Here is a 27,273-nt window from a genome sequence, read left to right as displayed (position 1 = left end):
GCTTCCCTGATGGCTCAGACCGTAAAGAATCTGCCTGAAATCCAGGAGACCGACCCAGGTTCAATCCCTGAATTGGGAGGATCCCCTGGAGAAGGAAATAGCAACCCACTCCAGTATTCTTGCCTGGAGAGTTCCATGGACAGAGAGGTCTGGTGGGCTATAGTCCATGGGGTCGCAAGAGTTGGACACCACTGAGCGAATAAATTATTTAGATGGCTGCAAATGGGCACAACTGTGTTTGAATCCAGGCCCACTTGACTTCAAGACCTATCAGTTCACCTATAACATGTGTTTCTATAGTCTAATTCTTTACATGTCTCTTTGATGATGTGTCTGACTTACCAGGTCCACATTAGGGTTCTGGTTTATTTTCATTAGGAATACATTTGGCTTTTGATTTACAGAATAGAAACCAACAGAAATTTCCTAGTACTATACCATCAAGTTGATCAATAACTTTGACTTAGGAAAAAATGCATTTGTAAGTACTTAGATGTATTCTATAATCATTCTTAAGTACTATAAAAGTAAAATATATCATGAAAGTAGGATACTAGAGCAATATTAAATCACTGGACCGTTTAGTGCAAAAAGAAACCAATATTCTTTTATCATTAAATAAGAGAGTAAATTACAGACTTTGGAACTTTGGAATAGCATCAGGAAGAAAATTATCTACCAGGATTGACTTTGAACTAGCATACTTTTTAAGGAAAATCTGTACATATTTGGACTAGCTTGCATTGTAAAGTCTCAGAAATAAAATTGCTAGTTTCCTTGAAAAACATGTGGGCAAAACTGGGTTTGAATACAGGTCCACTTGACTTCAAGACCTATTCTTGAACCATTCAGTTCACCTATAATATGTGAGTCTTCAGGAAATTTTTCCAGGTATAATGATATTTGGTATAATGAAAAAGAACACTGTACTTTTATGAAAATAATCAATGACCTCATGTCCTTTTGTTCATCACTGTTCACAATAATGATTTTGTCTTATTCCTATGAAATGACGCTAAATGTGTTCTGACCCCAGCATTCATGTGCGAATGCTATGGGTAATTTGGCGTCAGCATACTAAGGACCCATCTTTAGGCAGCATTCATTCAGGACTGTTCAGAGGGATTTAAGTTCTTATATGGAGGGTGAGCAGGGACAACTGTGCCCTCATTATTGACTGAGATGATCTGTGCCACCCACTCAGAGGCAAAGGAGCCCCCGAGTTGGCATCATAGACTGGCTGTCAACTCAGAGAAACCATTCAGAAAAGGGGTTGACGTGGATTCTCATTTATCTAAGCTCAGGGATTGTAAAGAACATAATAAACAACTTGGGGGATTTCCTGTGAACATTTCAAGGCAGCCTATTAATACAGTAGAAAGGATATATGTCAACAACTTAAATTATGTCTTTTGGCTATAATTGAAGAGTGAAATCCTTTGGCAGTTATGAATACTGCTAATCTTTCCACAGAGAGAAAGAAATGCATTGACCACTCAGGGTAGTTTATGCAGAAAGAATGGTTACATATGACCCCATTTCAAAGTAAATTCAGGCTAAACTCTGGTGCATAAAATTAATATGCACCATATTTTTATTCTTGTGTTTAGAATATTTCTCTTTAAAAAAAATCTAACATTCCTCAGTATTTTCCCACCACGTTGTGTGTCCTACCTTCTGAATTATATATGAACTCTGAATAGAATAATTTAAAAATAACCTAGCAATTTACTGGATTAAAATTATTCCATGGAAAATCTTTCAGGCTCCAGTCTTAAAATCCTCATATTAACTGAGCTAAAATGTAGTCCATAGTTGTACGGCTGGCCTTGGTGCTTAAATTCAAGTCTACAAAAATAACATAACTAACACAGAATTCTTGGGCAAAACTGAGGAGAGGCATTGACCCTGCTCCTCTTCAGAATGGAATGCCCGATAATCAAAAGAATTCAAGCACAAAGTCATGTTGGTGCCCAGGAATGAGCGATCAAACATCTTAAGATCCTCATTCAAAGCTTAAATGACCCAATCTGCTGTCATGTTGGAAATAAAGACTACTCTGATCCGTTAAAAAGAGAGAGAGAGAGAGAGAGAGAGAGAGATCTGATAATTGAAAGGAATTCAAGGGAAATTAAGAGACCATAGCCACAAAATTATGTCGTTGCCCTCTGACCTAGGAGAAAAACAAATCCACTGCTATGTACAAATTGTTGTTGTTGTTATTTAGTGCTAAGTTGTGTCAGACTCTTTTGTGACCTCTTTTGTGTGGACTATAGCCTGCCAGGCTTCTCTCTCCAGGGGATTTCCCAGGCAAGAATACTGGAGTAGGTTCCTTCTCCATGGGATCTTCCCAATCCAGGGACTGAACTCAGGTCTCCCACATTGCAGGCAGATTCTTTACCATCTGAGCCACCAAGGAAGTCTTTGTGTTGCCTTTTATATAAAAACTTCAGCAAGAACTGACTTTAAGGAAATATAGCTCCATACCACCTGTTGAATATCATTCTGACACTCGAATGCACAGATAGGTCTTTGCTCTGTGGATTATCTGCTGAGGTTCAAGGTAGCCTCCATTTTATGGTCAGTTTTCATAGTCTTGGCCCTAGTATAATTCCAATTTAAGAGAATACTTGAAATACTGTCTCTCCTAGTAGCAAGTAAACACTCTAGGAATTCAATGCTTTCCAGAATAATCTGTGCTTGTTATGTAAGTACCATCAAAGGCACTTTTTCAGAACAGAACAAAAGAGATTAGATTCGCCTTAGTTCTAACTGTCTAAAGAGAGCTCTCAGCTGTAGACTTGTTAATGGCTTTAGCACAAATAATGGAAATCAAATCACGCATTTTTATTTTTATTAGTCACCAAAGAAGCCTTGGGTTTCGGGTTCTTCTGCAGAGCTCAATCACTGTGACTCTTCTTTTAACAACTGGGAAAATGTCTTTCCTGATTAGGAAGTTAGTCATTTCACATTTTGACATCTAAAACAATGTGAAGTTAAAAAAAAAAAAAACCCTCACAAATTACATCTATAAGTAACAGGATACCTCACTTTAAAGATGACAAGCTCAAGGATTTTTGGCACCTTTCTTTGTTCCCAATAATCCTATTCTACTTTTTGAGTGTCAGATACTTTGTAAATATCAGCATTTGAATTCAAACAACAAATGCTGATAATTATTTCCCTAAACTTGTTATCAAAACATTATTATAGTAGCAGGTTTCATGTTTTGAGAACTAACCTTCCTTCAGTTTGATGTTTTCAGTAGCAATTATTACTATCCCAGTTCAAACACTGTCTTTGTGATTCAGTTTTAAAACTTAAAACCGTGTTTTGTTTTTTTTTTAATTTATTTATTTGAAGGGTGACTGCTTTGCAGTATTGTGTTGGTTCCCACCAAACATCAACATTAATCAGCCACAGGTTTACCTATGTCCCCTCCCACTTGAAAAACTTAAAACAGCTTTAAACATCAAGTGTTTTGAAAAGAAGTGATGAATAGAACTGGGGAAATGTCTTTCCAGTCCTCATTTTTCTGCAGGCTTGTTTATTCCTTCTTGTTTTAGCAGTTGCTTCAGCCTTGGTCACAGACATCCCCTGAGGCTTCTCCTTTCTATTTAGTTTGCCCATTTAAGGTTAACATATTAGGAGTTTTTGCTACTGAGACATTAAAATAAATACATCTGGGGCTTTCTCAAGGCTCCTGCACTGACCACTGCGTTCTTCCCTGACTTCACTGGCATTCCCTCAATCCAGGCGGTATTAAGGCTGCAGAGTTGAGCTCCTTAGCTATGTACCACGTTTATTTTTGTATTCAGAAAAAGAAAATAGAACCCTGCCTCTTTATTTATACTAGCTGAAAAACAAGTTAAAACTCATCATAATAAAGTGTCCTGCAATCACTATTTAAAGTCAACTGACGTGAAATTTTACAGTAAAATTCAGTGTAATGTCATGACTCTCTCGAACCTGGATGTGGCAGCTGCAGTATCCTTCAGGGTGGATGGGCAAGAATGTAACACTAAACACAGTCAGGTGATACCAAAACACTACGTAATGAGGATGTCACCTGTGTTGTTTTTAGTGTATAGCTCTAAAAATTAAGTTGGGGTGAACATCAGTACTGTCATTTTATCTATTCTATATATTCACTGCTATGTAGTATTCATTGAGTACCAGGATCTTGGAGAAGAAAATGGCAACCCACTCCAGTATCCTTGCCAGGAGAATCCCATGGACAGATAAGCCTGATGGGCTACAGTCCATGGGGTTGCAACAAGTCAGACACAATTGAAGAAACTTAGGACAAGTACCAGGATATTAGTAATTGAATGTAGGCATAAAAAAGGTAAAATCCTTCTCCTCTTGGCTCATATGTACATCTCATATCATTTGAGTGTATTGTTTTCATGCTGATTTATTTCTCAAATTTTCCCTCTACCCTGGGGGAGAAGGTATCATTTTATTTAGCCAGTATCCAAATTTTAAAATTTTTTGTAGGTTTAAATTAACTTTTTTCCAGTTTATTGAGATATAACTGACATACAGTACTGTATAAGTTTAATATAAACAACAAAGTGATTTGACTTACATACATCAGGAAATGATCACAGTAGGTTTTGTGAACATCCATCATCTTATATAGATACAAAATTAAAGAAATAGAAAAAAATATATTTTTCAATGTGCTGAGAAATGTTCAGATTTCCTCTCAACTTTCTTATATAATTGCAGCAGTGTTAACTATATTTATCATGTACATTACATACCTAATACTTACTTATAACTGGAAGTTTGTACTTTTTAGCTGTCTTCATCCAGTTTCCCCTACACCTACCAGTGGCAACCTCAAATCTGATCTCTTTTTCTATGAGTTTGTTTGTTAGTTTATTTGCTGAGGTATAACTGACTTACAATATAGTTATTAGCTTCTGTTATACAACGTAGTGATTCGATATTTCTATACCTTTCAAAATAATCACTACATTAAGTCTAGTTATGAATCTATCCCCATACAAAGATATTACATAATTATTGACTATATCCCCCACACTGTACGTTTCATACCATGACACCTTTATTTTGCTGCTTGGAAGTCTGTACCTCTAATGTCCCTCACCTATTTCTCTATTCCAGCCACCCTCTCCGCTTTGGCAACCACCTGTTTGTTCTCTGTATCTGTGACTCTGTTTCTGTTTTGTTACATTTGTTAATTTGCTTTGTTTTTTTTTATTTAAATTTTTTTTTTTTTTTTTGCTTCGCCATGTGGGCTTGCGGGATCTCAGTTCCCAGACCAGGGATTAGCCCTATGCTGTCAGCAGTGAAAGTGTGGACCACTGGGCCACCGGAGAATTCCCTATCTTATTTTTTCAATTTCACATATAAGTGAAATCACACACTATTTGTCTTTCTCTGCCTGACTTACTCACTTATATCCTCTAGGTCCATCCACATTGTCACAAATGGCAAGATTTCCTTCTTTTTTATGGCTAAGTGATATTGCATTGCACATGTAAGCCACATCTTCTTTATTAATCTATGGATGGGTGCTTGGGTGGCTTCCATATCTTGGCTATTGTAAATAGTTGAGTTCAGTCACTCAATCGTGTCTGACTCTTTGCGACCCCATGAACGCCAGGCCTCCCTGTCCATCACCAACTGCCAGAGTCTACCCAAACCCGTGTCCATTGAGTCGGTGATGCCATTCAACCATTTCATCCTCTGTCGTCCCCTTCTCCTCCTGCCCTCAGTCTTTCCCAGCATCAGGGTCTTTTCAAATGAGTCAGCTCTTTGCATCAGGTGGCCAAAGTATTGGAGTTTCAGCTTCAAAATCAGTCCTTCCAATGAACCCCATGAACAGTATGAAAAGGCTATTGTAAATAACATTGCAACAAACATAGGGGTGCATGTATCTTTACTAATTAGTATTTTTGTTTTCTTTGGATAAATACGCAGGAGTGAAATTGCTGGAACTTATGCTAGTTCTATTTTTAATTTTCTGAGGACTCTCCATACTCTTTTCCATAGTGGCTGCAACAATTTATATTCTCACCAGTAGTGCACAAGATACCCTTTTCTTGATATCCTTGCCAACACTTGTTATTTGTTGTCTTTTTGATAACAGCTATTCTGACAGGTGTGAGGTGATATCTCATTGTGGTTTTGATTTGTATTTTCTTGAGGATTGGTGATGGTGTGTGTCTTTTCATGTGCCTGTTGGCCAGCTGTATGTCTTCTAGGGGGAAAAGGCTTTTCAAACCCTCTTCCCATTCTTATATGGGTTGTTTGATTTTTTGATGCTGAGTTGTATGAATTCTTAGTATATTTTGGATATTAATCCCTTATCTGATACATTATTTGCAAATATCTTCTTCCATTTAGTAGGTGGTCTTTTCATTTTGTTGACAGTTTCTTTTGTTGGGCAAAAGCTTTTTAGTTTGATGTAGTCCTGCTTGTTCATTTTTGCTTTTCTTTCCCTCGCTTGAGGAGACATAATCCAAAAATAATATTACTAAGGCCAGTGTCAAAGAGCATACTGCCTCTATTTCCTTCTAGAAGTTTTATGGTTTCAAGTTGTATATATATGTCTTTAATCCATTTTGAATCTATTGTTGCACATGATGTGAGAAAGTAGCCCAGGCTGATTCTTTTGATGTAGCTGTCCAGTCTTCCCAATTGGACATTTTAATTTTATTATTATTTACTGATCCATGAGGTATAGATAATTTTTTTTTAACCTATCAGATATTAGAGTGCTAATGTACATGGAAACTCAATGTGTAGTGTAGGGGAAGTTCATGTTCATTGACAATAGGCCCTACTCAGGAGCTAAGGCAAAGTGACCAGGGTTAAACAACTTTCAGAGAGCTCTTCCCCTTAGAAGAATTGCTTCCTGAAGAGCTTATCCTTTCACTTTGGTTACCAGGGTATAGAGAAATAAGAAACTCTAAAAGTGGGCTCAGAGAGTATGCCAGGGAAAGAACTAAGTCATCTTACACATCAAACAATACTGTAAATATTCTGAAACTTGTTTTCTACAACAAGCACCATTTTCCCAACCATTTCCAATAAATTAATCTCAGCTGTCATACAGCAAGCGCTCCAATGGGGAAAACCACCACATCTGATGCTGAAACAGAACTGGGAATTTAGTAGTCATCATTTATTTCTTTCACTTTAGTAAAAATAGATGAATCTTACCTTTGATTACTTGCTCAAAATACAAGCAAGTACATTGCTTAAATACATTAAATATTCCCTGGTAATAAATTAACTCAATAATAAATTGAATATAATAAATTAAATAATGTAAAGTAATAATCTCAAATAAAATAAATAATGCAATAAACTGAATAATGTAAAGTAATGATTTCAAAGTATCAGAGTGTTTTTTAAAATTCTGGAAGAGGGCACATAACCATCAATGATCCTTTCTGGCTTAGAGAACAAAAACTGTTACTATAAACGTTTGTGAAAGCAATTTAATTTTTAACCATGAAAACCCTACTCCATTTTCATCCATTAACGATCACCATTAAACAAAAACATGAGTTTATGTTTATGATAATAAGACCAATAATAATTGAAGTTTAACTTGAATAGAATTATAAATTCTGCCCACTTTATTAAACTTACATTTAAATAAGACTAACAATAATGTGATATTAGCTCACAGGTACACCAAAACCAAAGAAAAACACTTTCTTGATATTTTGCTCCCCACGCTAGTGAACAAATTAATACATCATTTTCTTTCTACAGGAAAACTGAAGACTTAAATAACAAACCCTCCAAGGTCAAAATGAACACAGGTATGCTGTCTCTGTTAGTTTTAAACTCTTCAGCCTCAATCTCTAAAAATCATCTTGGCCCTAAATCATTAGTTTAGCACTTGGCTGATCCTAAATGTGACACTGAGTTTCTGAGATAGTCAAATTCATTATTTGATTTCTTTGTTTTTGTACTTCAATCTTACAGCTATCAAAAGTAGAATTTTCTGTTTTGCTGTCTGTTCTTACTCCTTTTTTTCTGTAATTATATCATGACATTAACTCCTATAAACCCTAGGAAAAGGTAGTATATCATTCAATGCATACATTTGAAAACTCTCACTTAAAAGAGGGTAAATTCATAGGCAGGTTGCTCTAGTGAGAGAACATTTAAAATTCTCCATTCTATAAACATTTTACGTGACAGCAAGAGTAGTGCCAAAACGTCATAGGAAATCAGCTTAATTAATCAATAGACATAATACACTTAGAGTCTTAAATATTATATTTTTAGATGTGAGAACAGTGTCTCCAAATAGCTTAACACTGGTGCTCTGAACCCCATATTGTATACAGATTAATTGTAAAAAAAATTTTGTAGTACTTGCTACATACATATGATTTTTTCCCCATAATATAATTATTTTAGCTTACATTTTCCCCTTCTCCTTCTCCTGAAATTCTTATATTCAGTATTGAATAATTCTGGAAAGCAAGTTGAAATTTTGTAATTTTCAACTGTATTTAGAAAATAACACTTCCTACCCATAAGTGATCACAGCAAAGGAGAGAGCATAGTGGAAGATATTTTTCTCAAATCAAGCCAGTTGTTTTTCTTTGCTGTCTCTTGTTATCAAAATGCCTCGAGGGAGGATTAACAACCACTGGTGAGAACCAATACCTAATCCCTAGATCAAGTGTAGAGACATGCGCTGTGAACGTGATTCTGCCGCTGCCCCTTAGCAGAAACCAGCTGGAACCGACCTCAGAGAGTTTGAAGTCAGCTGGCCCCTATGCAGTCAGCTCATAGGTGTGCGGGCAAGATGAGGACATTGGAGACCATCAGCAAGTACAAGGAAGGCTTAGAAATCAACAGAAATTGTAATCCTGGAAATGAACCAAGTCAAGTCATTTGGACAATTGGAGATGTGAGAATTATATACATGAGAAATGAAAGGATAAATATTATTAGGCAAAGGAGACTGAAGAAAGCAAATAGAACAGAGAGTCCGTCACTGAGCTTGTCTAAGTCATCCTGTGAAACTGCAAAATCACCCCAGTGGGTCATGCACACGAGGAAGTTACATTCACCAATTGTTCTGCAGCATCTTCTTGCAGACTTAAGTTGAATGTAATTTCCCAATATCCTTCATTTTGTGGAGTCTGATTTTCCTATTTATTATAACCTTATTATGACAGATGTATAATATGTGATTATACTAAGTATATCATACTTGTTACAATCCATTCAATAATTAACCTTCCTATTCATAGAATTCAATCCCCAATAACAAAGTAGGCAAATAGAAATTTGTAGATTTGTTTAGTTCTCCAGGGTACTTGAATAAAGTTACTGCTCTAGTAGCATGAATATAACCCTCTAAAGCATCCTCTCATTAAAAGGAGTGAGCTGGGCTCTATATGGGATGTTAATTTGCAGATATTTTAATTATATGAGTGAATTTACACATCTGTATATGCACGTAAATATGTTATTCAAACATACACATACAAAATTAATTAGAAGTGACTGGAACCCTTTGTTTAAAATGCCAAAGTAATACTACAATGTTGCTATAAAAACATACCACTTTTGAAAATATATATAGAACTATAAGAGCTTCCCAGGTGGTGCTAGTGGTAAAGAACCCACCTGCCAGTGCAGAAGTCATGAGACAAGGTGTGATCCCTGAGTCAGAAAGATCCCCTGGAGGAGGGCATGGCAACCCACTCCAGTATTCTTGCCTGGAGAATCCCATGGACAGAGGAACCTGGAGGGCTACAGTCCACAGAGTCACAAAGAGTTGGATACGACTGAAGTGATTTAGCACGTGCACACACAGAACTACACGTGTGCACACGTGCACACACACACACACACACACAGTTTTTCAACACTGTAGGAAATTGAAGAAAGCATTGTCATTGTATCTCAAAACAAAGTATAAATCAGTTCCCAAATATCCAATAAATAAAACAGGTCTCCATTATCTACCTATTAATCATTACAGAGAAATATTACTATTTCAGTGTTCATGTGTCAGTCACTAAAGTTTTTCAAAAAGAAAATAAGATTCTTTCAAAACAGCTCTTTGTTTTTAGCCCAATACATAATAAACCTGCCAAGGGAACTGTGACACATTTCTCATACTAAAGTATCTAAATAATGTATAAAATATACAAAACATGCTATATTTGTACTCTTGGAATTTTTGGTCCACTGTTTTCGAAGGAAAATTTTTGCTGGGGAGGAGTGAGAAAAAGGCATCAAATGCTCCATTGTATATGGTTTACTCCTGTGAGTGTTTTCCAGCAGTAGAAGCAGCTACCCAGGGTCTTGCCAAGGCCCGGAAGTGTGAGCAGATTATGAGTGAGTGTGAAGGTGAGGGCAGCATTAGGGTTCTTTTGGATGACCTAAATATGTAAGATAGCATCCTCGTTTTGAGATCTAAAAGAATATCTTCAGGAGAGCAGAAAGTATCAACACATAAGTAAGTAGAAACAGGATACGATAGATTTCTTCATTCCAGCACTTTCATCAATTGCCTCAACTTTTCAAATTAAGCTCTCTACTAAACTGTTAATAAAGAAAAATTCTCCAATCATTTTACCGAGTTCTTAGAGTAACATAGAATACAAAAATTATTTAACCCAGAGGTTCCCACACTTTCTTGGTTGACAGGGCCAAGACAGCTCAGTAATTTTTCATGCACCCTCAAGCCAAAAGTACCTGATAGTTGTATTTATTAAGCAGTTAGGTGCAGACAGTTTAGTAAGTGCTCATGATCTATCAACTCAGAAGCAATCTGAACAAAATCATACACTTCAATATACTTCCCCGGCAGCTCCAAACAGCCATGGTTATTTTAAAGCTTCCCTGGTGGCTCAGATGGTAAAGTCTGCCTGCAATGCAGGAAACCCGGGTTTGATCCCTGGTTTGGGACAGTCTCCTGGAGGAGGAAATGCAAACCGCTCCAGTATTCTTGCCTGAAGAATCCCATGGACAGAGGAGCCTGGCGAGCCCCAGTCCACGGACTTGCAGAGCGTCGGACACAACTGAGCGACTAACACTTCACTTCATTTCATATACTCAATTGAAAAAAATAATCATTTGTCCAATTCCCTATAACCACAGTTACTTGTTACTGGGATGCCTGTGTGTATTGGGCGCTATAAAATTTCTCAGACTCAGGATTAGATTGTATTTCACTTCTCTCAATTACTGGCCCGGATTACTTTGACAGGGCACTTGCGTTCCACCACAACAATCACCAAAAACCCAGATTTACAAAGATGTGACCTCATCTAAAAGAAGATAACAGGATCTCTGATGGTGAAACTGGGAACTGCCTCAGGCGAGTGGTGGGTGCAGTGTCTGTCTGATAGACATCACCGTGTTTTCCTCAAAAATGTGAACTATGTTCCCAAACCCTTGTGAATCCACTGTGGTGGGTGCTTAATACAGAGTTTTGGAAACCAAAGGTTTAACCAGCCACCTTGGGTCTCTTTATTCTGAATTTTTCCCTTTGCATCTCTGCTTGTTTCCTCAGATGTTCAGAATTAAAAGAACTAGAAAATGTAATCTCTAGTAAATGAGAGCTTTCCATTCACACTGTCAACACCCCAGAATACTTAACCTTTTGAGACCCTGATAGCTGCTATATATTGCATATTCAATAATATTACCTCTATTTTATTAGAAACATTCACCCCCCTCCATGGCTATTTTCCATTTGCAGAGTTTGCTAAAAATCCTATTGGTGCCTCTCCTGAAGATACATTTGGTTGTATGTTTTTACCATTTATGTCATGCTATATTTGGTCTTTGGCTTATTTGATTTACTTTCTTTTGTTGTCCCATTTCTCTGTTTTATTATCAGCATTACAAAATTGCTACTTTAAGTATATATTTAAAAACATATTTTGACATGAGAATCATTCTATCAATATAAAGTTCTGCTGACCTTACTACTTGTTATTTTACCAACAATTAATTCAAATCATACTTTCAGCACTCAGTTCCCTCATGTTCAATAAACGAAGTGGATACACTCCTTAAGAAATAAAGGAAAGCAATATGCAAGACTAGCATGTGGCCAAATATAATAATTATAATATTGGTGGTTATAGAATTTATCTCTTTTTTTTTATATCTTTTTGTTATAGCTTTCAAAAAGAATTAAATTTAAGTTCTTTTGGTTTCAGGGGAATGAGCAAAACTATTTATTGCACATTCCAGCTACAAAGGAATGTGGGAATGGAATTGGAATCTGTTCCTAAATAGAACATTAACCTTCCAATTTTAGAAGTCTTGTTACGCTAAGCTTCTCAAATCATATTAAAATAGCTGATGCGTTTTCACTTCTTTTACTTCATGCTGTGATTTGCATTAAGTGTAAATACATAAATCATATACTTATTGTTCAGAAGTATGAAAACTAATTTTTTAAACATGGTCATTTCAGTACTGTATATATCAATATTGTTTTACCTCAATTAGGCAAAACTTCCCATAACTAATAATAACTATGGGAAGACACAGAATGCTTTTCTTTATGAATCTTACTTATCAAATGTATTATGCCTATAACAGGTAGGTAAGAACTTTATTTCAAGAGGTCCTTTGACCTATCTTCAGGAATCATAATAGCTCAAATACAGTAAAACTGAAAACGATGGATATGAAAGTATGTTATACCATAGCTCTTAATCCTGAAATACAGGATATTCATAACTCTAAAAGCCAGTTGCACTGCTTGTAAATTTAAGAGTTGAATTCAAATGGTATAAACAAAGTTCAGTTCTATACATGGTGTTCCTCAAAGAAAAACCATAAAACATCAAGTATAAAATCTGATTTTTTTTTTTTTAACTAAATCATTGGCATCTATTTCTAAGACATAACCCTGGCGTTTTCCTTGTCTTGTTTCGGTTTAGTTTGGGGTGGGTGTACATTTTGCAGATGTATTCCATGGTTACTAGTGCTGACTGTTCATCTCTCTCACGGATGTCTGTCACATTTCACTGAGATGCATGATACTGCATGTGCTTTCTCCTCTGCTGTGGCCTCTGCTATGTCATTTTTTTGCTTCCAGATAGCGGTGGGTGTGCTCGCAAACGTGCCGCCATGTCTGTTACATTAACATCTGTGAAGAGAGTTCAGAGTTCTCCAAACCTGTTGGCTGCAGGTATAATATCACTAACTCCCAGAATGTCACATTTGAATGGCTTTCTCTGACCTTTCTCTTTCCAGAATTATCCTGTTTGGATGATGAAAGTGGCTGTAAATACCTTTCTAATGCCCCACAAGTTCTTATTTTTCTTGTCTCAAGAATAGCTCCTATCCCTTATGACTGTTTTGCTCTAAAAATAAAAAATGTCAAAGGGAACTGATATCTTGTAGAAAATATTTTAAAAACCTAATTAAAAACAAGTCACTTGCCAAAAATGTGTTAAGTAGCTGCCAGTTTTAACTAAGTTTTTGTACTGCATGAACTAAAGTAACATAATATTTAATTAAGATAACTCATAGGTACTTTTCTTGTTTTTTACCTAAAAACTGTTGAGGGTGGAGGCACAGAGTGGCAGAAGTGGGATTTGCAGGAAATTGAATCTTTATTAATTTGCTTCTCTGTCAAAGGTTGCAAATAAAATGATAGAATATTAACTTTGAAAGAGACTTTTAATCTTCCTTTAATCCAATCAACAAAAAGCTTTCTAATATATATTTTTAAACATCTTGGTCCAATTAAAATTAACATGAACCCACAAGTATAAATATACTCTAGAAAATAACTGAGAGTGTGATATTTCAGCATCCATTGAAGTGTGTCTTTTTATAATAAATAATCTCTCATGACTTCAACCCTAGTCTCTCTAGACCCTGAAATATACCCATATCACTAGATGACTGGTTAGTTGGTTGGTCAATTTTATTTTTCCTTGGTTAGTTGGGGTTTCTTTTGGTTTTTTAAATAATATTCATGAGTTTTGGAACAGAAGTTGGGAAGGGATGAAGGATATTTAAATAATTCTAATTCTCACTGTGCGTATTACTGTCTTTTATACACATGCATTTATTAGTCAGTTTTTCAGGATGTCCTTGACTTTAAAGCCACTTGACCCTAAACTATCCAGTTTTGTAGAGGAAAAATCAAGCTTCCATGTGGAGAATCCCACTCCTGCCCACCACCTTCAATCCATAAATAGATTTCAATGTCTAAGTTTAAATACAAAGCCAGGTGGTTCCATAATATGTTACCTGTATTAAAAAGTCTAAATTGATTGCAATGGATGTAGTAATGATCTCATTTTGGTTTGAAAAAAATTATATATGTATTTGTACATGTTTGTTCATGTGTATGTGAGCATAGAGAATGTTAGAAAAACAATCATTTCCCCAACTCATAAGGATTTGTCAGAATTAAATGAGGGTAAACGAAGAAAATAAATGGACAGGTTTATCATAGTACTGACAAAGACAGTAGCCATTCAGTTAGTTAACTTGGATTTAGTTAATACATTTAATTCTTGCAAGGCACTTGAACCCTCTAAAGAAAGGGGCTATAAGAATTAAAATCAACATAACTTTAAGGAAAAGTATTATAAGGACATTTAAGTAAAACCCAAGAGTAGAGACTATGAGGTAGGGGGTACTGCAAACACAGCTACGTAAAAATCATAATATTGGAATCATAAGGGTGGAAAGGACTGCTAAGGACATCAAGTCCAGTCCCCGACACCAGGCCAGGAAAGCCCTGACAACTTCTCTCACATGTTCGCCACCTTCTGCAGCACACAGGTAGTGCTCGTTGTCAGAGGGAAGAGCAGTTAAAGTTCTTAGTTCTTAAAGACTGTTTTCACGCACAGAACAGCCAGGAAACATTAAATCCGTCCCATTTACTCATTCTTAAGTTTTCAAAGAAGCAATGACCACCCACTAAAGTATACTAAAAATTAAAGGCTCTGATCCCTAGAATTCTAGCTGTTTTTTTCCACAAGTGAATGGTCATGAAGTGTTGAAGATATTACACAAAACCATTTTCTCAAGCATCTGCCAAGTTATTTACCTGCCCAATTCTTAAAAAAAATAACCAAAAAGCTCTATTCTCTTTACTTGACATGTGTCTAGGATGCTTCTTACTACCCACTCCAAATCACACCTGCCCTCCCTTTCCTAAGCTTTCCTGGCAGGGGTGAAATAAAAACAGAGCTTTGGTGAACAGTGTCCATGTGGGATGCTGTGTGACTTTCAGTTCCTCTGAAGAACTACAATACTAGTAAAGTAGCAAATTGGCACCCGGCGTTTTATATATCTAAAATTAGATTTATGTTAAAGAAACTGAAATATTTGTACACCTGAGGCTCCTTAAAGGACCACCCACTTAAAAGTAAATCTGAATCATTAATGTCCAGAACCTGGATAGAAGATTAGGCTGAATGACCTGTAAGAGCCTTTCTAAAATTAAGGCTTTATGATTCCAGATGAAGTTGGCCCTGTGTTATCATAGAGCCAAGCAATACCAACTGATTACCTAAAACTGTGCATAATTTATAGGAGATTCTTGAAAGTATAATTCCAAATAAAACTGAGAGTAAATATGTTATCAGGTTGCTTTCCAGCTGTATTATCAAAAGCAATTTATTAACAATGAAATGCTTACTGCAAGACAGTGGAATACTTGAAACAGCTTTTTCATTGTTGAATATAAAATCACTCTTAAATGGCAGTAATAAGAAAATTCAAAGTCTAGAGAATGATTTGAAAATATCATATAATATGACAGTGTATTTTACACTTTCTTAAAGTAAAGAAGAATTAAAGCTACAAAATATTGATGGCATTGAAAGCTAAGGATCTGGTGGTTTGATTCATTGTTGGGAGAACCATTCGTTGTTTACCAAACTTTTGATCCTTCAAACTGCTATTTAAAAATTCATATATTCACCTTAAGCAGTAATAAGATAAAACTGAATTCCTGCAATAATACTGAGGGGAAAATCAGTGTTTGATATATGTTTTAATTATATATCATATTTAATTAATTCTAATCTAATTGAAGTAAAAACAAATGCACAAACTTCCATTAGTATATTTTATATACCCAGAGTTTTAGATCTAAGATAATGTTTGCCCAAAAACAAAATATACATCGTTTTTTGCCAAATGATCTTTACAGCATTGCTCGTTTTACCAGAGAACTAATTTCAACATTTCTTTTTCTTTTAGGGCGTGATTCTCAGTCACCAGACTCAGGTACCAAAAAACTATTCTGAATAATTACATTTGTTGTGAGTTTTTTTTTTTTTAAACATATTCATAGCCACATTGTTACTCTTACAATAAACTTAAATTGCATACACAGTTATGCATTTTTAATGTCTAAAAAGAAAATTTCAATTTTGGAAATAAAAATAAATTTTACTTAAAAAATATGTTAAAAGTGAATGTAGATATTTTTGTATCCGATTTGTTTTCTTTTAATAAAAGCTTGGAGATGTTACAATGATCGAAATCAAGAGACACTGAATGGAGATGCTACATGTTCCTCTCTTGCAGCAAAAGGTTTTAGAAGCGTTCGACCAAATCTACAAGAAAAAAAATCACCAACTCAGGTAATCCTGCACACTGCTGTCCACTGTGTTATTTTAAAGCATGGTTATTAGGCCACTGCTCCAGAGTCTCTTTTCTAGTAACATGCATATTTTGATATGTTTTATTCTTAATATGTTGTTTTTATATTTATATTGACTTGTATTTACAAATGGAAGACAACTCTTAAGTTGAAAACAGTTTATTGATTTTTCTTTTTTTCTGATTCAGCTGATAAAAGCACAACAGTTTCTGGTATAATTTTCAGTATATTTTCTAATTCTTAAAAAAAACAGTCAGTTGATGATTTGGATTTCAAAGTTATGAGGCCAGCAATATATTATTTACTGAATAAATATGAGTTATGCAACTGCTCATTAAATGAACCAAAGAAACTCAGTGTTGGAGATATTAGTAAAATTGTCACAGGCATGAAACGTGTTACCAAAATGATGTGAGTAAATACTGTATATATACCTGAAGGTCTAAAGATATACCAAGAGAAATTATTTTCACTTTTAACCTAATTTCCCAGAAAGTAGATGGAGACAAACTTGATCACGTATTCTCTATAAAACTATTTTCCCCCAGAAGGCAACTATTGACAATAAATTAAAATGCATTCTAAATAAACATGATCATTCCATCTGGCCAACAAAATGTATAGCATAATAAGAAGGTGTGACATTGCTTTACTTTCTTTAAAGGGTAGAGTTAACACTGGTTTCTTTAATGATTAACTTTGACTTTCTCTCTGTTTTTCCTTCAACATTATTTCTTTCTCCGGATGCTTTTGGTAACCCAGGCACCCCTTCCACCACCCAGAAAAGAGAGCTTTTGTAGCTCCTTGATAACCAATCATACAAAGGGTGACATTTTAGACCAATTAGTAACTAACACACAAATTCCATCCTGTGCAGAGTTCATTACTAACAAAACACCTCTCCAGGGAACTATGTATTCTAATGATGATTCTAGCCAGACAATTGTTTATTCTGAAGAATCTAACACAACTGTGTCATATACACAAAAAATCACTAATCCACTACCACTGCCTTCCAGCACAGGTCCCCCACCAAAAGCTGACATGAGTACCCCATTTCTCCAAGAGGACTATACCCAAGATTCTCAAACTCGGAGAATTTCCACATTGAAACTAATCCATAACCAGGATCCAGGAAACAGCATCACCTTCAGTCCTCCACAGTTTCCCAAATCTATTGAAGTACCATCATTTCTCAAAAGGCCTTGCTCACCACCCGCTAACCCAGTGCCTGAGAAACACACAGCATCTCTTTCCATTCAGATAGCTCCCCTTTCGGGACACGATCCTGAAAGCCACAAACAGCCACCTGAGCTTTCTCCAGAGACTGCAAAGATACCTCTTCAGCCAGAGAGACAAAGACCTGCAGTTGCTGCGGCCTCTCAGTCCTCAGACTGCCAAGTGGTACCTTACACTTTCCAATCTCTTCTCACAGCATTCTGTAGAGACCCTAACTCCTTTGGTTTGGGCGTCTTATATAACCCGATGCTTTGTTAGTTTGCAATCAGGAAAGGAGAAAGAAACCATCTTCCTATTTAAAACCCCACCAAATTCATCAGTAAATTTCTAGGGATCTTTTAATTTAAAAAATCTACAGATCTTTTACCCAGAAATCATGTTTTATAAGCTTCTTCCTTCTAGGTATTTATTAGAAATCATTGATGACTGGTTAACAATTAAGACTGCAAAGTACTTTTTAGGTTTTAAAGCAATATTGTTCATGCCAGATTTCTGAGTACTTAGATTTTACTTTATTTACATGGGTAAAATCTGCTATAATAATTGTCCATTATAAGTCACTTTGGCAAGAAACAGTTATCTTAATTCTAGCAGAGTTTATTTTCTTGTAGTTCAAAATTCATTTTCATTGAAACTCAAACTTCTATGTTTTTAAGTTTATTATTTCAGAAAGTATGTTAATAAATCTTTAGTACTTAGACTATTCAGAAGTAAATCTATATTTTCTTATATGTTAAATTCTCCCATAGTGTCATTCTGCTGACATTTATGAATCTAGTTAGAAGAGAAATGTGTTCCTCTCCTTGGCTTTTTCACAAAGTAATGTAATGTGAAGAGCATAAGCTTTAAGGCTAAACTGTAGATTCCAATCCAAACTCCATCACTGGCTACGTGATAAGGCAACCATCCTAACTTCTCTGTGAGTCTGAACGTAGAAATAAGAGTATTAATTAATCCTTAATTCATAGGCTATGATAAGAGTAGGAAGTTAGTAGAGGTAAATTACTTAGGATTCAGCAAGCTCTGCTTAAATGGTAGCCATTTATAAGGACATACTAGCAACTGTAGCAGTAGTGGGAGTCCAGAAAACACTCGTACTTGAGTAAATAATTTGAATAATGGTATCTACTGTAGATACCAGTAGATAGTCATCCAAGACATATCCTTGAAGCAATGTATTTTTTATCTTTATAGAACGTCTTCAACACACATGTGATTGACATCAACATCCTTCCCACACACACCCACCCACCCATAAAGCAGAAACTTTAAGCTTAGATGATCAAAAAGACAAGTGGGTGTTCCTACTAAAATACCTCCTTTGTCAGTGCAAATTCTTTGAATTAAGGTAATATCTTCTGAGAGCCCCTATGAAATAATAATAAAAACAGTAAAAATGACAATAGCAGCTAACAAATACCAAGAGTTCACTATATGCAGGTACTGTTCCAAACCATTCACATTTATTAACAACTTCCACAATCCCACGAGGTAGGGAGCAAAATCAAGCTGAGACACCACAGACAGGGGTGGGCTAGTGTCAGGGACACTAGCCTTACTTACAAGCCTTACTTGTGTCCAAGAACGTGTCCCTGGGAGCAGATGGAGAAGTCAGAGCAGACACCACCACATTCACAACTCAGTTCACGCATCTGACATAGTCTGGCTTTTTAAAATTGCTTTATTATGCTTAGAAACGTAACTTGAGAACTTTCTTCCCTATGGTTTTGTCACCATCCAGGCTGACCAGAGACAGCTGGTTTCATTATACAGTCCCCAGGGAATCAGCATGATCCACAAATCAGGATTTGAGATGCTGTCACTTTGATTCATTTAGGGCTTCCGAGGTGGCGCTACTGGTAAAGAACCCGCTTGCCAGTGCAGGAGTCATAAGAGATGCCAGTCTGATCCCTGGGTCGGGAGGATCCCCTGGAGAAGGGCATGGCAGCCCACTTCAGGATTCTTGCCTGGAGAATCCGGATCATGGACAGAGGAGCCTGGTAGGCTACAGTCCATGGCGTCACAAAGAGTTGGATGTAACTGAAGCAACTTAGCACGCACTTTATTCATTCAACAAATATTTATTGGGCGTGTGTCGTTTATTCTAGCCACAGAGCTGGATTTGAAACCATTGATGATTAAAGGCTTGTTGATGGCAGCAGGAACCAATATTAATAGAAACTTAGATAAGTAGATCACATACATTAGAAGGAGATTATGTCAATAAACTAAACAGCACTGAGCAGGAGTGAGGGGAGCAGGGTCCGTGTTAAATAGGGTGGTCAAAGGGCCCTCATGCAACAGACAGAGCAGCTTTGAAGGGGGAAGAACTTTCCAGGCAGAGGAAATATTTAGTGTAAAGGCATTCAGGCTGAAGCACGCTGGGGCTGCTCAAAGACCATCAGGGAAGCCAGTGGGAAAGAAAGGAATCAAGTGAGGCTCAGAGTAAGAGGAAGTCAAGTCCGAGGTAACAGAGGCCAGATGGCAGAAGTTCTAAAAAGCCACTGTAAGGATTTCAACTTTTACTCTCAATGAAAATGGGAGTCACTGGGGGGATTTAAGGCTACGACTGTCATTATTTGACTTACAGTCTAACAGAATCATTCCGGCAGCTCCGTGGAGAGCAGACTACAGGAGGGTAAGACAGAGGGTAGGCAACCCAAGCAGGTGGCAACGGCAACAGCTTAAGTGAGAAATGGTGGTGGATCTGAGCAGGGTGGAAGCAGGGGAGGTGGTAAGAAATCGGATTCTGAATGTATTTTGAAAATACAGTACATAGGACTTCCTGACAGATTGCATGTGGGAGGTGAGGGAAAGAAAAAAGGCAAGGCTGCCTTCAAAGTTTTGCATCTTTGCAACAGGGAAACGATGGAATTTGCCACCCTCTGTCCCCTGAGACTGGATAACCGTGGGTAGAGCAGGTTTGGGGAAAGATCAGAGGTTCCATCTGGGACCTGATAAGTTTGAGGTGGGTTTTAGACATCCATGTGGAGAGGTCCAGGATGCAACTGGATATAGGAGTCTAGAGATCCGGTGAAAGGCCCGGGTTGGAGATACAAGCCATCGGCTTATAGATGCTTTTGCAGCCATGATACTGAATGAGATGACCAGAGCATGGCTGCAAAGAGAGGAGGAGCCCCAAGGACTGAGCCCAGAGGCGTCCTGATAGTAAAAGGAGGAACCAACTTGGAGGGACCAAAGGCAGTGTCTGCTAAGGGACGAGGAACTCCAGAAGATGTGGCCTCCTGAACGCCAAGTGGGGAAAGCACATTAAGAAGAGATGGTTAACTGCACAACTGATGCTGCCGGCACACGTGTAACATGAGATCTGCTGAACTACCACTGACTTAGAAGGGGGGAAGGGGGCTTTCTCATGCTCTCTCGTGAGCTTGAGAGAGACTGGGAGGAGAAAAATCGGACAGTCAGCTCCTTGAGGGGTTATTAATGTTAGACCTTTCACTGAATGATTACCCTTCCCTGAGCCTCACTTACTTCATCTGTAAAATGGGGATAATAATGTAGCATTCATCCCATACTATTGCTGGGAGGTTTGAATAAGACACTGCCTGTAAGGAGCTGGGTACAGTGACTGCCATGATAATCCCTCAATATGGAGTAACTGTGGTTATTTTAAACACCCTTTTCCAACTGTGCATCTGATTGGGGAAAGGAAATACATTATTTTCAACAATACATTTTTTGAATGGGTGGGATGAAGTTTGTTTTATAACACTTTGTCAAAAAGTGGTATAAAACCGTTGCAGTTCTGACTTGTTTTAATTGTGTAAGAATATTGAACTGAGATCCACCCACTTAACACATTTTAAAGTATACAATATAGTATCGTTGACTACAGGCACGGTTTTGTACAACAGATCTCTAGACTGTAATCACGTCACCATCTCGCATAACTGAAACTCCTCCTGTGAACAGCAACTCCCATTTCCGTATCTCCCCCGCTCCTGGCAGCTACCATTCTACTGTCTGCTTCTATGAGCTTGACTGTTTTAGATCCCTCATAAAAGTGGAGCCATGCAATAGTTCTCCTTCTGTGACTGGTTTATTTCATTTAGAATAATGCCTTTGGATATCATCTGTGTTATCTCATGGGACAGGATTTCCTTTTTTTAAGGCTGAATAATCTTCCCTTGCCTGTATATGCTGCATTTTCTTTATCCATTCATCCACTGATGAGGATCTAGACATGTTTCCACATCTTGCCTATTGTGATATACTTTAAGTCTCATTTGCCAGGTGATGGCCTTTACAGCAGTGACCTTTTGTTTTAAATACCCACATTTCATATTCCTGTAAGAAAGTCTCAGTAAATTCGAAGAGCTATCAGCTACACATCATAAATCAGCCAAATATATGCTCTATTATAAAGAATCATCCTCCCAAGAAAACAGCAGTACCAAGAAACAAAAATGCTCTATTGAGAGTAAAAAGGAAACTTTAGTGCTCTAGAAGTTTCATTTATATACTTCTGTTTTTATTAAAGTCTGACCATTAGTGTAAGATAAAAACTATAGCCTACCATTAGGAATTTTCATTCTCACCATATTTGATAATATAACATATTGCGTTATAAGCTGCATATGTTATAATTTACCTTCTACAAATTTATGTACAGAGAGAACACAAAATGAGGTATGTTACCCTCTGTCACTATGTGAACAGATATCCTGTTGCTAAAAATGTTGCATTGTTCTCAGTGTCAAATAAGTGCAAGTCTAAGTCAGAAGCTTTGAAAGACAGCAAAATCTACACCTCACACATTTTCTCCGGCATTTTTTACTGCTGTGTCCTTTGCTTCAGGACAATAAACTTTATGATACATATAACAAATCTATTATGAAATAATGTTATCAATCATTTGCCAAAGCTTTACTTTCACAGCTGCTGATGCGCAAATGTTAGGGACTCAGACGGGACTCTGTCTCAGTGTCATATAGAAGACAGAGAGAACTCATCTCTGTGGCTCCCTGGGGTCAAGATGTAGAATGTGAAGGAAGGCTGATAACGAATAAATGCCAGCAAAGTGGGATGCTAGAAAAGGTAGAGAATACGGACTATACTTTCTGGACCAATCCCATCAACACCAGCCCCAGTCACTCATGTGTTCTATTAGGATGGCCAACCAATATTTCATGACTTATTCTGTGTGAGTTTGTTATGAGATTAGTTGATCAGGCGTTACACCCACAAACTGATACTCACAAAATATTGGTGACCTCTGACTTGCATACAAAATATTGGTGACCTCTGACTTGCATTCAAACACTTTAACCTTACATGGTCATGAAAAGACAGAGACACAAAACAACTATGATGATTTTCTGCAGTCATCTATCTGCCACCAACTCAGTAGGGGAAAAAAAAAATCTGCTCTTGTTTTAAACTAGTTTTTCCTACTTAAAAGTAGTTCAGAATGAGAAAACACTTCCCTCCCCTTTTCATACTTTCATCTTCCTCCGCTTATGTTCTCTTCAGGGAAACATTTGTATTGTGATTCTTTCTCCCCCTGTGTCTAAGAGAGTATTTCATTAACATGGGCATCAGGGTTATGTTAAAGAAGCTCCAGCTAGTCTAAGGGATAAGTTACATCTTTATCCCAAGATATTTCAAAGTTTTTGTGTGGGTGCCCAATCGACTGTTGAACTTTTGAGTTTTATCCCTGGAAATTTAACTGTGATATGAATCAGCAAGAGGCATTTTACTGTTATATACACACACATACACATGAAAATTGTAAGCATATCAGCTGCTTGTGAGAGAAATTCAGAAAGTGAGATAGCTCTGTTTTCTGTAGACACTCTCTTTAGAAGAACAATGAATAAGGACCCTTCCTAGATACAATGCTTTATAAACAAACTGATCATATTCCCCATAAGAATCGTGGTTTTAGAGGTGATATGCTTTAGCTTTTAACATGTTTCACATCCAAAGAAAATGGGCAAGCCAGTCCCAAGAGGGGTACAATCATTAAATTTTTCTCTTTATTTTAAAGGAAAAAAAAAAAAAACTTCCTTCATGCAGATTACTCAAATCTTTTTGAATGATTTAATTTTTAAAAAATTTACTTAGCATAAATAGGACTAAAGACATTTACATTATATGAAAATGTCTTAAAACTTATGATTAAAAATTTACTAATAGGAAGGATGCAGTCCTTCTAAGACATTTTAAGTTCTGGGTTATTTTAAGGTTTCTCTCGTTAATCCTAAAGATCTTAAAACTATACAAGTATAAAAGTATCACTTAAAATGAGTGTCTTTTTTTGTTATAAACGTTTAATTTTATATTGGCGTATAGTTGATTAACAATACTGTGTTAGTTTCAGGTTATGCAAAGCGATTCAGTTATGCACATACCTATCTATTCTTTTTCCAATTGAGATGGACGTGTACACACTGCTGTATTTAAAATGGATAACCAAGAGTGACCTACTGTATACACAGAGAACTCTGCTTAATATTATGTAACAACCTAAATGGGAAAAGGAGGTAAAATGAGTGTCTTTAGACAACAACAACACAAGCTTAGAATAGAAAAATCTGACTTTTATTCAGGGTTGGAGTTTCTTAACCTGTTAAAGATGTGCTTTTGAGTATTCATGAACTCCTAAAGTCGACATGAAATGTTATGAATTTGTGCATTTTTCCTGAGAAGGATCAACAGCACTCAGATTTTCAAGGCATCTAGGACCAAGAGATCATTTTATATAGTGGGTTTTTTAAAAATTCTTCAACTAAAAGTCTGAGGAGAAAATTAATTTTAGCTTTTTATGAGATCAGCAGTCTACATGAGATCAACTGTTATGAACATGATGATTGGCTAAGAACCACTTAAATCTTTACTAGGCAAGATTTTTAAGTTTATACAGTTCTGTTTACTGTATTCCCCATCCTTGTATTAATATAATACTTTGGCTATCTATGTTACAACGGGCACCATACCAAACACTCAAAAAACCTCTATTCTGGAGATGGGGGTTTCAGAGTGAGGAGTAAGAAAAAATATTTTGGTTCAGAGTTTCATTTACTCATGTTGAGTGAATACATTTATCATCATATTTGACCTGTGTGGTCAGATAACAAGGTTAGGATGAATAGTTACCTTTAATGGGCCATCCACTCTCTTCCTTTTACAGACCACCCTTCCCACCATGTTTAGCCTCTTGGGTTGTATGGCCTTAGAGGTATTAAACCTTCTCTTTCTTCTTCAGTTTCTTTCTCCTTTACCTAAGATTTAAAGCCAACAGTAGTTCTAACCAACTAAGATATACTCTAACATCATCAATGGCTGGTTTTTGTTTTTTGTTTTTTCCATTTTCACACAAAGATACCACTATTTTCACTGCTAGGATACCTTAAAGTTCAATTCCTTTAGCATCTTACAGTGAAATCAAAGTAGAGATTCAACGAGTGGAAAGGAAACAAAATTCCCTTTCCACTTAGTTGTGTTTAGTTCGATCAGTCTCTAGATCTGTAAATCACCATAACACGAGGCAAACTGATTTATAGTTGGGGGACACTTTCCAAAAAGGAGGCAGTAGGAGAAAATTGCTATAAGATTTTTCTGGTGAAGGGAAACTAATTCTGCCAACCGATGGATAACCAGGTATTAATTTGCTGTCATGAGTACAAAAACTAAAAATTAGGAGAAAAAAATTCCATTATGCCAACACTCTTAGGCCGCTACTCCAAATGAAAGCTGTGTGAAAACTGGTCTTTCTTATTTCCAAAAAGCACTGGATTCATTTTCTGCATGTTTTCATGCTTTGCCTCTACTGTGTCGTTGGCACCTAATCCTTCTAAATATATTTCCTTAAAGTGCTTGCAAATAAATCTGTGCTTTGCCTTCTCTGTCACATTGCAAAAAAAAAAAAAAAGAGAGATGTTTTTATTAATTGGATAATTTATCTCTCTTCTCATTATTTTTTCCTCAAACTCAGCTTGGAAACCAGAACTTAACTGCCAATGTGTTGGAGGTAAATGCTTCACAGACAAATCTGACCAGAAGCCTCTGCTCCATGCCCATCTTCTGGGGTACCTTGTAACCCAACCTCTTTTTCACAAGACAGTGGCTCCAGCCCAGCCTCACTTACCCTGCCACCACCTACTGATTTGGGGTCTTCACACATGCAAAGACCCCCCAACCTTTTCACACTGTTTTTATAACGCACTTCTCCTGGGGCTAGCACTCCTCCTGTTCCTCCAGGGAGTCCTTCTCAGCCACCCCAGATGAACTGCAGATAGCTGACTCCGACACCACTGACCGTTCTGAAACACCTTCCCCAACCTTGGGTCAGCAGTCTGCCATGAGAGCTGGCATCATCTTAACCACCCCTGCTATCATGAATGGAATTACTCCTCTTTCCTTTGCTTCATCATTTTTTAAACAGATCTCCAAAAGCCAAAAGGACCAATTTCTTGTCTGCCATCTGATCTTGCACCTGAGCATTTTTATTTGCATAGGTGTTGATTTCATCTAAACCAATCCTGTATCATCTATTAGGGAAAATTCCATCAGAATCATCCTCATAAGCCCATTTTGGGCTGAAAAAGTCAATTATATTCTCTTAATTCATTTTAGAGTCACATATATTCACACTGTTGCTCTAGGGAGTTGTACAATGATTTGCCTTAATAAGAAGGTTTCTCAAAAATTTAGATATCCATATAATATTATGATGATTAGATTATAAAGTCTAAATCCTGGTAGATAATAATTTACTTCAGAGATTAATATGAATGTGCCCTGTGTGAGCAGTTCACATCTCCTTATTCACCACATACAAGATTACTCACTGTATGATATTAATTCTTGCTGCCCCTTCATTAACAGCTACATCTTTTGAACCCATCTGTCCAACAGGAGTAAATAATGTAAATAATCTTAATCTGCACTGCAGAAATTTAGCCATATGAATTTTTTGGAACCAGTTTCCAAACTGTTCCAGTATAGAAATTTATGAATATTTATTGTTTTATATAGCAATAATTTGCCTTCCATTTAGATTAAATATAAATATTTTCCATACATATTTATATCATTTACATATGTCTGTTTGACAAGCAGCCCCTAATAAATGATTTATGAATGACTGAAGTGCTTCAAAATTTTATGGTGCAGATTTTCAATTACGTATACTGCATGTATGCCTGAAAGGGATACATATATCCTTGTGGAGCTAACTGTAGCTGAACTTACTTTTTTTTCTTTGCAGTGCAATAATAAACGTTTATTGTTTTAGATTCTGAGTTTAAGTGGCTTGTTAAGCAGCATAAATTGCATATACTTTCTCCATGAGATGGCTTTCCTAATAATCATGTCATATAACAATAAAATACATTCTAAAGTTCTAATAGTAGTATTCAATTAGTAAAATCCTAATTGATTTAACA

The 27,273-nt window shown here is 36.6% G+C and overlaps 2 protein-coding genes across 10 annotated transcripts in view; both read left to right on the top strand.

The window, feature by feature from the left end:
• SORBS2 (sorbin and SH3 domain containing 2) overlaps positions 1–27,273 on the top strand; it is a 173,719-nt gene that overhangs the window by 68,183 nt on the left and 78,263 nt on the right. For 4 of the 9 annotated variants that reach the window (XM_061134669.1, XM_061134673.1, XM_061134667.1 and 1 more), the window contains 3 exons: positions 7,762–7,811; positions 16,219–16,245; positions 16,480–16,604. In XM_061134669.1, coding sequence (XP_060990652.1) covers positions 7,802–7,811; positions 16,219–16,245; positions 16,480–16,604 — 162 coding nt within the window. In that variant the 5' untranslated portion in view covers positions 7,762–7,801. Of the gene's footprint in view, positions 1–7,761; positions 7,812–13,084; positions 13,178–16,218; positions 16,246–16,479; positions 16,605–27,273 lie in introns of all 9 variants that reach the window. The other 5 variants (XM_061134672.1, XM_061134665.1, XM_061134677.1 and 2 more) reach the window with 2 other exon arrangements.
• Positions 16,624–26,262, top strand: LOC133050482 (uncharacterized). The gene is made up of 2 exons (XM_061134678.1): positions 16,624–18,028; positions 25,821–26,262. Exons 1-2 carry the CDS (start codon positions 17,369–17,371, stop codon positions 25,923–25,925), a joined length of 765 nt encoding a protein of 254 aa, XP_060990661.1. The 5' UTR covers positions 16,624–17,368; the 3' UTR covers positions 25,926–26,262.

This window comes from Dama dama, chromosome 32 (assembly GCF_033118175.1).
Source record: "Dama dama isolate Ldn47 chromosome 32, ASM3311817v1, whole genome shotgun sequence".
NCBI lineage: Eukaryota > Metazoa > Chordata > Mammalia > Artiodactyla > Cervidae > Dama > Dama dama.
This window is presented reverse-complemented; position numbering and strand designations above follow the sequence as displayed.